This window comes from Lepisma saccharinum, chromosome 3 (genome assembly GCF_977018435.1).
Source record: "Lepisma saccharinum chromosome 3, izLepSacc3.1, whole genome shotgun sequence".
In the NCBI taxonomy this organism is placed as follows: domain Eukaryota; kingdom Metazoa; phylum Arthropoda; class Insecta; order Zygentoma; family Lepismatidae; genus Lepisma; species Lepisma saccharinum.
Window position 1 is genome coordinate 74,325,207 of NC_139231.1, and position 12,785 is coordinate 74,337,991.

Sequence of the window (12,785 nt, forward strand, 5' to 3'; positions counted from 1 at the left end):
GCCAACAATGGTGGACACATTGAGCATATCCTCTAACATCCTGCAACAATGAGAGAAACTGTTGAAAACACTTCTTTAACACCCTGTAGCATGAACATCAATAAAGTTTTGCAAAAATGAATGCTACCATCGTGTTTGTGAGCTTTTCCCAGTGTAATTTCATGGTCACATGCCTATGTCTTTCAAGATGGCGACCATATTTCAAAAGTGATTCGGTACGTTTTCCCCCATCCCCAAACTACATGTACACATAAAATTTCAATAACCGCATGCATTTTGGTTTTATTCGGCCCATTCTGCACTTTTGGACCACCCTGTATTTTTTACTCACACTAGTTTATTGCTCTTCAATTATCTTTTTCTTTAAGGTACAAGGTGCATTTTCCTGCCATGTTTTGTCACAAAATCAACTACAAAATGCAAATTAAAGCTTACACATACAATTAAGAGTTTATTTGCTGATGGAAAACTTTCTGCTGAAGTGTAAAGTGCTGTTAGAAGGGAACTGTTTATTTTGTGTAATAAACATAGTTTTTTGAATCAAATTTAGGGTTATAATCAGCATTGAAACACCGGAGTGGCAATTGACCACCTTTGATCCCAAAATATGTTCAATGTTTGCATCTAAATCTTGATCTTTTATTCCCCATAAATAATAAGATATTATGTTCTATTTCCTTAGTTACCATCACTACAAGTAAAAATTTAAAGGAAAATTCAACAATACATACCTTTCCCACCATTAAATATACAGATTCCACCATCTCTTCCGTCAAATATTTTGTTACACTTGAGAGTAGGATTGCTATCAGTTTTAATCCACACACCAGCCATGGCATTGTCAAAGATCTCATTCTGCTCCAGCAGACCAAGACCACCATTGTACACAAGGACTCCTCCATTCTGACCACCCCAGATTTTGTTGCCTCGTATTATGGGATTACTCCCTGTTCTGAAATAAGAAATGCATCAAATAAGTAAACAAAGCATTTAAGATTCATATTCCACATGTTTATATTACTGCACAGAATTGTTACTGCTTGTTTTAATATCACTCTATGTTCAGATGGCTAATATGGACTGAGCCTACAATTTAGTGAGATCTGAACCACTCCTGCCTGCAACAGAAATAGGACCACTATGCAATTGGGGAGACCCAGCAAACCAGAGCGTCACTACTAAAAAATATGTAATTCATTGCACAATTACTTCACACTTTATATGTTCTAATTAAAGTACAGATAGTTTAGGTTTTGCGCCAACTTTCTTCTGAATAAAGTGATTTCCTATTTACTTTTACTGCCTCAACAAGTCACTTGTATCTAATGAACAAACAAAAACAGCATGGATTTAAGTTCCTCTGATGCATCACCCAAACACTAATAAAATCATAAAATAAACACAACATAAAAATCACGGCTGTACAAGGAAACAAAACTACTTGGTGCGTACTGAAAGTCGTGATCAATTTTTTATTTCAGACGTAAATGTTCACGTAGAGCGATGCGCTGTATAAGACAGTTAGAACCATCTATTGTGACAACATACACTTGAAAGTGGGGGATCGGCGCAGTACGATGCACATTAGCGAGTAGCGAGTAATGGCTCCGTTTGACACGTCGTTTCGCCAGCGTGCAGTAATTGAATTTCTGTTGAAGGAAGGTGCATCGGCATCAGATATCCACCGCCGATTGCAGGAAGTGTATGGTGATCAGTGTATGGCTGCCAGTAGCATCAGGCGATGGATAAAACATTTTAGAGGTGGAAACACAGACATCAGTAATCTCCCTCACACAGGCTGCCCGAGAACTGCCTCGAACAACAGGAACGTGGCTCGCATCCAGGGGAACAGGCGTGTTTCGGTTAGGGAACTTTCACACATTGTTGGAGTAGGGCACAGTGCTATCCAGGAGATGATTGGTGTACTGGGTTACCGGAAAGTGTGTTGCAGATGGGTGCCAAGGGATTTGAATGCGGCACAAAAACGAAACAGAAAAGATGTTTGCACGGAACGTTTGGCACGGTACCGAGCAGAGGATGGAGGCGAGGGTTTCTTGAAGTGTGTGGTTACTGGAGACGAAACCATTTTCCACCTCTACGAGCCTGAGAGTAAACGTCAAAGCCTGGAGTGGCGACATCAAACATCACCAAGAAAGAAGAAACCGAGGACAATGTCATCAGCTGGCAAAGTAATGGGAACTGTCTTCTGGGATTCGGAGGGTGTTCTCGTGGACTTTCTCACTCCAGGGAAAACAATCAATGCTGCTCACTATGTGCGCACTTTGAGAAAACTTCGTCGTGCTATTCGTGAAAAACGTCCTGGCAGGGATAGTGTTATCCTCCAACACGACAATGCCAAGCCGCACACAGCACAGCTAACAAGGGATGAAGTTGCCAGATTTGGGTGTGAATTCCTTCGACATCCTCCCTACAGTCCAGATCTGGCTCCTGACTTTCACTTGTTTTCTTTTCTGAAAGAACACATGCGGGAAAACAGATATGACACCAACAAGGAAGTGGAACTTGCCGTTAGGAGAATACTCAGACGTGCCCGAACGGAGTTCTACAACATAGGAATTTTCAAACTTCCAGAACGTTGGCAAAAATGTGTCGATTTAGATGGTGATTATGTTGAAGACTGATAAAGGTATGTACTTTAACAGGCATGTATTAGATTCTTTTTTGTACAGTTTACTTCCTTCTTGTACATGTTGATCACGACTTTCAGTACGCACGATACTTTCAACTTTCCAACTACAAGGAATAAACCCTCTTGACAATTCTGGAATATACTGTGCACTTGCACATGTGGAAAAGAATACACAGGGCAAGTCACCTAGATATCAAGACCTTTTATTTTTAATACTAAAGGGAAGAAAAACAAAACTGTGTTCTCTCAACATTATAAAAAAAAGTAAAAAATGTAAATCTATAAACAGAGCAAAAAGCAACATACTTTTATATTCCATTTTTTATTACAGGGACAATAAATTTAATAGGTGGAACCTTGATTTTACAAATGAAGGAAAATTCCCGCACTACACTTGTACATTTTACTTTTCTGGTCCCAATAAAACAAACTATAAAATTTTCCTGAATTATAAATTATTTAGCCACAGTCTCCTGAAAAATGCATAATCAAGAATACGTAGAATCAAAACAAACTCATGCCCAGCCCAGATATGGAATCCTTGGTGTCCCACCTGATGAGATCAAGGCAGTTGAAATACTATTGTGCAAAACCATACTTTGGAGACCTGATCTTATGTTCCCGGATTTCACATTTCCCCTCATTATACATTCAATCTTTGTAGTCCCAATGGAGCAAATGTATTGTATATGTGCCAGAAATACCAATATTCCATAATTTCTATCATAATAAATACATGTAAATGAATTTCTAACTTTAAGTCTTGCGGATCAAGTTAGTAATTTGTTACATGTACAGTCAAACCCCGATTTTACGTTTTTCAGGGGCCCGTAAATAAAAAACTTAAAATGTGGGAAAGCATAAGGGAGGGGTGAAACTCAAGTGTCAGTAAGAAATGACTACACAATCGACTTTTTAGGGATATATTGTATCAAAAATTATTTAACAACAGGAAAGAAGTATGATAATGAATTTCTAAGGACAAAAGCAAGACGTGCTTTGAAAGTCAATGACGGATTAACAGGACCCACTTTCGAGGGTAGGGACGGTGGATGACTGCTTCTAACTGCCGCCTATTAGGTTCAATTTATGCATCTGATCGTGTGAGATCTCAGTTTGCTCTGTAAACTGGTAATTATTTGTTATTTTTATCAGTCCCAGGTAATTGGAGGGAGGGGGGGATCATTTATAGCTGGAAGCCAAGCAAGCATCTTTATATACTGTAATCAAAATGTTCTGAAGACGTACAAATTGTTCAGATTCCACTTTCAGCTGCATATGTATTCAGTCCCAATCAGCCCAACAGCATGAAGTGAACAAAACAAGCTTTGTCAAACTTACGCTTTATTAGACGTTGCAATAAATTATCAGTGATGCACGTAGGGTTTTCAAAAGGTGGAATGGGGTTACGTATACTTTTTATAGTGGTCAGCCCTCACTTTGCCATCTTTTCCTGCCTTTCACGTTCTTTTTCTCTTTTTTCTTTTTTTTTTTTAGAAATACTGGCCAGACCACCATCACCCCTCTTTGGGCACGCCACAGATTGTTATTTACATCCATGTTAATTGACGATTTATTATTGGATTTAGAAGTCTTGCGGAGGCAAACACCCCTTCCACCAATAGTTTCCCCGTTAATAACGTGTTTCCTTTTTTTTGTCTTCCCGTCAACGTTTAATATTGCTTGATTTATTTTCAGCACATGAATGGTTCCGAAGAAAAGCGGTGATTGTATTATTCTTAGCATCATGTGTATTTCCTTCCTGCACTGCTCTGTGTGTTCAAGGTGTTTATCAGATGGAAGAACAAGAAGGAAAAAAATAGGTTGTCTTTTTTTTTTAACTCCTCGCTTTGTATCTGGTGCTCGTCAAAGTATAACAACCTTCCGAGGCAAGATTCAAAACAAAACAATGCCGAGTGAATGAGTCATAGCTCTGGAACCTCGAGACAAAACATTGGTGCCTGTTGCCAGCTGCCTGCTGCTCGCATACATCCCTCCGACTGGTTTGTAATGGGAGGAAGGAGCAAAAACAGGTGGTGGGGCGGCCAAGTTGCAGAAAGAAAAAAGGGAGGGGAGAAGGATCACTGCTTGAAGCTCTCCCATGTTGTCGTGTCAATGCTTCAGACATATGAGCAAGATTTCCGATGCGGGACATTAAACAATGAGAAAGCGGCTCAATCCTTCAATTACTGCATAGCTCTGCACAGTGCCCGAGTAATGAGCTCATGTGGGGAAGATGGGAGTCTTTTTTTTTTTTTCACTTGCAGTACGCTATGTTCGTTGAATGCATGCATTCAGGTTGAAGAGCATCTGCGTAATTTTAGACGCCAGAGAAAAGTCTTTTAGCCTTTATGTTAATTGGTTAAGATGTCTTGTGCAAAGGTGCTCACTTCCATGCGAGAAAGAAAATCGGGGCAGAAATACTTGGCACTTTTCAGTAATTACAAGACTTGTGATTGGGGATGGAAGATATCAGAAATTTGATATCGCGATATATCGTCACAGATGATACGATACTATATTTTTTCCATATTGTGATATCGGCAATATATTGTCTCCACAATATATATATCACCAAATATCGTGACATGCTGACATGATATATATTGCTAAAATATTGTGATGATATATTGCCAACATGATATATATCACCTATATATGACGATATGTTGCTGACACGGTATATATTGCCACGCCAAATATCGTGACGATATATCGCAGACATGATATATATCGCTAAAATATCATGATGATATATCACCATGATATATATCGTTAAAATGTCGTGACGATACATCAACAAAATATCGTGACGATATATCGTCTATTAGTTGATATCGTCTGGACGATATTTTTTCAATATCGCGATATATCGTCTGGACGATATATTGCCCAACACTACTACTGATCATACCATAGAGAGCATGAAAAAGCAAATGCCCCCCCCCCTGAAAATGAGAAAAAGGTGGAGGTAAAGTTTCCCATGCACTTTGCACCATGCCGTGATGCATATATAGGTAGGGGATGTGTGGGAAATGGTGTGTTTAGCACCATGCTCCGGCTGTTTTTACCCCACATATTGAATTTGATGTGATCAGCACCATGCTTGGGCAGCCCCTTGTTCTTTTGGCCCAAATACGCATTTTAATGACATTTAGATATGCACTAAATTTGGCTGCTCTCAGAAAATATTGCAGCACACCTCATTTATTCACTCATTTTTCCTGGCCCCATCACTTTACAACATACAAGTCACGCAATATGCATAGAGAAAACATTCTCTGCCTCATATAGAAGAATCATTTATCCCAAATTCGCCCCTCCCTGCCCCAACCCAATTGATTTGACACAAATATTTTTCCATCATTGAGTAAAATATCGGCCCAACTGCCCATAGAAAAAAAATTATCACTTTAGCTTGTGCGTTTTCAGCTTCATTCTGATAACCAAATGATATAGCGTTCGTGAAAAAACTTCAGATTAAAAATAATAGAACTCTCGTACATCCAATCATAATTCCTTAGGAATCTAAACGAATTTCCATTGAAGAAAAAGTGCAGTTGTCATCCAGTATGGCAAATCCTTAATTTTTTCCATTTTCAACGTTACAAACAAGAAGAAAGGAAAAGGTTTTACAAACAAGTCCCCCTTCTTTTTTTCGTTCCCGTCAACTAGGAAGGATTCAGTAAATGTGTAGGCAAAGAAACGAATGGTGATCGTGTCTCGTTGTCAATTTTCCACTTGCGTTTTTGTGGAGGGGAAGGGTGATCAGACACCTGTCATCACACATATTGTGTCCAACTCTAGGGAAGGCAACATTTAGAGAGAATCAGTTTGGCAACAGTGCACTTGTTGTTTGAACCTGCGGCAGAAGGATCGACCCATTTCATCTTCATAGGGAATGAAAAAAGAGCCGTTTCCCCTCCCTGTCCCTATGCACATTGTTTCATAAAATAATAATAATGAAAATATAACTTACCTAATCTGGACTCCTGAGTATAAATGGTTGAAAATGTCATTTTCTTCTAGCTTCCCATGTCCATTGTCATAAAAATAGACCCCCACTTGCTTCCCACTGTGAATACGATTCCGCCGAAGAACAGGTGTACTACCAGTCGTAATCCACACGCCGGCCAATGTGTTTGCATACACCTCATTTTCTTCAATAAGACCCTGCCCCTTCTCATGAACATAGATCCCTCCATGCTGCCCATGATGGATTTTATTATGCCTCACTATGGGATCACTGTTAGTTCTGATTTGTATGCCTGCTAATGCATTACCTGAAGGAAATGAAATATATATATATAAAAATTGCCATACAAAAGTTTTCAATGCAATTCTGCAGATTCTGATGCACCAGCATGACAAAAAAATCAGTTGAAATTCATGAAACTGAATTGGAACACTAATAAATTTTGCATCAAGAATAAAACAAGAATTAAAAATCAGAAGCTTACTTCACTTCCTGTTACCACATATAGCTATGACAGCAATCAAATTACTCATGGTTAAAGGCATGCATATTTCGTTTTTGACGAAAACACAAAATGTGAAATAACACATTCTAATGTTAATTTTTCATGTTTCTGAAAGGTATGAGGTACATTTTCCTACTATATTTTGTCATGAAATGATGCGAAATGAACTGCAAAATGCGAAATAGACTCTTAAACATGAAATTTACCGTTTATATACCGACACGACACTTTCTGAAGTCTGAAGTATCCTGTGAGTTATCCAATTCACGGAAAATTGTTTAATTCTGATGTAAATATTTGAGAAGCAAAAATTGACTCATTTATATAGGAACAAGCTTAATATCCTGAAAATGATTTAATGTGCTATTAGAAGGGATATGTTTATTTTGTGCAATAGTGCAGTTTTAAAATCAAATTTGGGATTATATTCACATTTTTAAAAACCAAAATGTCATTTTATATGGTGCTTTTTTATCGCTATAACAGCGAAATTTCATTTTATTTACCGCTTTTGATCCCGAAATTGACTCTGTTTTTGTACCGAAATTTTGCTTTTTTATTTACCAAAAATATGTGCCTCTACTCATGGTGTACTTCAAAGCTCGTGTATCAATACAAACATAAATTTCAAGAGCATTATTTGAGCCACAATATGTTCGCAAAGCCTCATATTAAGTTATCCATACACAATCAAATGAACAACATATTGAATTTCATAAATACAACTCTTACCATAAATATTATTATGCTCAATCAATCCTCTTCCTTCACCAAAGATGTACACACCTCCTTGATGGCCATTATATATCTCATTACGGCGAATAGTTGGATTGCTGTTTGATGTAATCCACACGCCAGCAAAGTTATTTGAGTGAATTTTGTTGTCAATAAACTGACCCAGCCCATTCTCATGGACATAGATTCCTCCAGTTTGTCCATGGTGAATTTCACAATGGACAACAGTAGGATTGGCACCGGCTTTCACTTCAAATCCTGCTATGCGATTGTTGTGGATATCGTTAGCTTCAAAATAACCCTGTAAAATTGAATATAAGACATTTATTACAAATAATAAATATAAGAAAGTTACTTTTTTTTTCAGTTTTTACAACATATATACTGTTTTTACAAAGAGTACACATGTAATGCTTGCAGAATTATAATTAATGATAAGATGATTGTGAAATTACAATTACTTTTTATCATTATTTATACTTATGAACTTAAACATAAACACAATCACATGAATAAAATATTAAGCTTCATTATGAGAATTCACTAGTTGAGATGAACTTAAGCGTAATAAAATTTGAGCTGCTATCAATTAAATGTTAATTGGTGTTAATCAAATACATGACACCCACCATACAACTTACACATTTTGAAACTCTATAACTTTTACATTTTAGGTTATACAATTGCATTTTGGGGTGATACAAAAACAGAGATTATCAAAGTATGTATAGACTGCAATCAATCTCATGTTTTGAACTGGCAACGCTGAGTCAGTGCAGGTCATGCAATCTGACAGATGAAATATTTTTTTCTTTGTGAAACAACCACAGGCTTTGGGTTTGCATCCTACCTCAAGGCATTGGTATACATATGTGAGAATGTAATGGTTAAAAAATAATCTTGTGATAATGAAGAATTGACCAATGATAAAGACAAATTCATTTTCATTTTGTACACACACACAAAGATGAAATACAAACCTTGAAATTTAGGGTGGAACTTGGTATCATAAACCAATAATTGCAGCACATTTACATATTATTTTTAAAATATGTTTTGGTTTAGTACAAGTATGACTAAATAACAAGGCTACACTTAACAAGAAACACAGAGAATAAATCATTATACTTACCAGGCCATTATCAAAGGTGAATATACCTACATCCCGTCCATGATGTATGTGATTTCTCCTCATAATGGGATTAGCATAATTTTTAACCCATATCCCTGCCAACGCATTTCTGCTGATTTCGTTATCTTCATACGTTCCTTGTGCGTAATCAGTCACATAGAGTCCAACATTCTCACAATCACTAATATCACAATGTTTGATAATTGGATTTGCTCCAACACCACTTACACATACCGCTGCACCAACTGAAATAAAAAGAAATAATTACACACTTTCTCGAATGTTCACATAATCACTGTTCATCAAAAACAAAAATATTAGATAAAGACACTTACCAGAAATTCTTTTTCTAAAATATGACATTTTAACCCCATTATCTAAAGCCCTCTTCATGCTTTCCATGATGTTCAAAACATTACAAAAGACTTACAACACTGGTTGAATGGTAAAACATTTAAAAGGTTAAAACAGGAACATTGAAAGTTAGTATCTTTTAAAACATTTTACCGATTAACCAATGTTGCTAGTATTTTTTATTTAAAGTTCTTTTAAATTCCCTGGAAAACCTGAAGTGTGCCTTTGGTAATGGGGGTCAAAATTTCATATTTCGGAAAGACAGTCACTTATAAAAAACAATTACACTTATACACATAGGTTTTACTTGTCTATCATTCATAAGGACATACCCAGAGATAATTCTTCAATGACATGAAAAAAATAATCTTTGGAATTTAATCAAGTTTTATAATATTCAAGTAGTAAATTGTATGATATAGTATCAATAGTAGATGGCCACATGAAATTTATTCAAGTTTTCCAGTATTTCTTCAGATAAGAATAAGGTCATAGGTTGTAGTGTTACTGTGCGATTTGAATGCCCCTGGAGAAAAAAAAAAGATCTTTGATGGGGAGGAAGTATTTTTCAATGATGTCGTAAAATTCACAATGGTTCCTGAAGAAATTGAAGTAACAGTTGACTTGTTATGAATTATTTTTAAATGAAAGCATTGGTATACAAAATGTGCATGTTTTGATTTGATTTAGTTTATTTTACTTTGCGTTTTGTGCCTCTTGGCTAATTTGCGAAGATGGGGATGAGTGATGAAATTGATGAAGGGACATTCACAAACGACCAAGCCCGAGCGGGATTCAAACCCGGGACCCTTGGCGTCGCAGCATGATTTGCTAACCACTCTGCCACAGGGTCCGGCGAAAATGTGCATGTGTTTCAATGATCAATGAGCAAAAGACACTGAAGTTACCAAGTGAATTATGAAAACCTTGCTCACATATGTGAAAAAGCCAACTTCTGATGTATTAACCTTTAGTGGCCAACTGGTTTTAAATTAAATCACCCAAATTATGCAGTTTGGGATGGTTGGTTTCAAACAAAATCAGCACAACGTAGCAGCAATTAACATGCCACTTCTTGAAAAAAAAACAGATAATAATTTAGTTCTGTCTTTTTTATCTTTAGTATACATATGAAGGTATGACATACTTGATTTACAAAACAATCCATTGTTACTACTGGGTGGCCACTCTAGGATCATGATAAAATTTAAGTATAATTCCCAGTTTTCAAGGCGGACTTTCTAAAAATTCAAGGGTATATAAGCACTAGTTCAACCTTACGTATTACTGCTTCTCACCACTCACACACAATATAAAGGGAATGTGCGATTCGAATGTATCCAAAAATTCTAATTAAATTCAATTGAATGATATATTTAATTTAAGGCGTGGAGTTTAATTTGCTATTTCGCACACTCAGACCACAAATATATCCACAAACACAAGCCATGAAAATTACCGGAGACAGTAATCTACAAAAAATTGCTAATTGTGTAAGAATTTCAAAATGGCCAATCAACTTCAAGATATCTGATCTTCCAATAATTTTCAGCATGTCAGACAGATTGTTTTGCAAAGGACACTAACAAAGTAAACGGGTTTAGATAATTTGGTTCTGGTTCTATTTTCCACACAGCTTTCTTTTCCTTACTTGATAAAAATAAAAGCCAAACTGAAAAAACATGCCTCAGGGCATTAATAAATATGTACTAATTCAATGGGACTAATAAAAATTGCAATTTTTCACATCTACGGAGAAAAATTCAAGCAGAATTCACGCATAATTCCCAGCACCACTAATTGACACAAAATTCCCGGAATTTCAGGTGAGTAGACACCCTGTACTATTATGAACAAGCTAAGTTTGGAAGTTCTTATTTTCCCTTCAATGCCTCTTATTATAATGGGATAGATTTATAAAAGTGACTATACCTTCTTAACTACTGCATCTTTTTGAAAAAATTAAATTCTACAAGCAAGAATGAGTAAAAAGTACCATTTTAAACAATGTCCGACAATTAAGGATTATGGGGGAAACGTGGTAGCACACGGCAACAATTAATGTGCCATTTCTTGAAAACGATACACTATATCTCAGTTCTCTTTTTTGTTTATTAGTATATATCTAAAGGTATCATACACTCAAATTACAAAAGAATACATCCATTTTTACTATTATTAACAAGCGCAGTTTGAAAAAGCCCGATGTTACCCTTTTGTTACTATGGGATAAATTGAAGATAAAAGGCTGTAACTTCTCAACCACTGTATCTTTTTGAGCCATTTAAATTCTAAATGTAAGAATGAGTAAAAAGCAACATTTTAAGTGACATCAGACAATTAAGCTTGATTCACATCAATGCTCAGGTCACGCTCCAGTCAAATATTGTTGAATGATTTTTAAATACAACCATTCACATCCAGCTTTCTAGTCAAGGTTCACTCCAATCACGCTCTGCTCATGGTCCAGAAACAAACAACTGGAAATAATATTTGACCTGAGTGTGAGCAGAGCAGAGCTTGACCGGACCAAAGCTTGATTGCGGATCTGAACATGCAATGCTCAACCTACAGTCCAGTAGCAGTCTTCGGCCTCATTGCAAAGGGCAAGTAGCCCAGTCTGGTGTTTAGAAAATGAATGGCCAAAAGTCGAAGACCTATTGAAACACAGAGAAAGGCAGAGATAAAAGTGATTGATGGAGGCAATGGAGGCAAACTATTTTTTTTCAAATAATATTTATAGAATAGCGGTCAAAATATGCACTTTCATGAACCCCAGTAATACAAATTCAAAAAGAAGAAAAACTGACAAAAAACCAAATTACAATTTCAACCAATTATAAATTATTAATGAGGAACTAACCACAAATATGATCCATGAGTACCAGTTGTTACGACCTTTTTTCAGCTTGTTGCATCAATTAATAATCCTTAAATAAAAAAGCTAATGTATTGAGGGTCATACCTCCTCCATACAACCACGATGTCATTTTTTTGTGTGCCATTCATTCTTGACATCTTGCTCTGAATCAAGATTAATAATGAACTTGTTCTTATTTTACAGAAAATGATACAAAATTATTCTCCCTTCTTCTTTTAAACTGAAGGAGAAGACACTTCACATGATGTGTGTAGCAATTTTGGTTCTTGAAACTAGGCTTACAACCTGATGTATATTTGTCATGTGCTGTGTCGGAAACTTTCGAATAAAAGCAATGGTGAACAATGTCGATATGAAACAACGAGCCCAAAAATATTCATGCCAAAACTAGACTGACAAAGTAGGGTTTACCATTGTTGATATTTGCAGTTTTACACATTGTAGCTGCAAATAAACGTTTGCCACTTTCAAACCAAAAGTATAACATCAATAAACAGTATTATATTTATAATAGCCAACATCCGTGACCGAATGATAATTACAGCGTGCTAC

The 12,785-nt window shown here is 36.3% G+C and overlaps 1 protein-coding gene across 1 annotated transcript in view; it reads right to left on the bottom strand.

Annotated features, from left to right (window-relative positions):
* The window catches only part of FBXO11 (F-box protein 11), a 45,422-nt gene that overhangs the window by 11,683 nt on the left and 20,954 nt on the right, over nucleotides 1-12,785 (bottom strand). The window contains exons 5-8 of the mRNA XM_083118807.1: nucleotides 8,999-9,243; nucleotides 7,864-8,167; nucleotides 6,630-6,933; nucleotides 732-952 (exon numbers count right to left, since the gene is read on the bottom strand). Coding sequence (XP_082974933.1) covers nucleotides 732-952; nucleotides 6,630-6,933; nucleotides 7,864-8,167; nucleotides 8,999-9,243 — 1,074 coding nt within the window. The remainder of the gene's footprint in view (nucleotides 1-731; nucleotides 953-6,629; nucleotides 6,934-7,863; nucleotides 8,168-8,998; nucleotides 9,244-12,785) is intronic.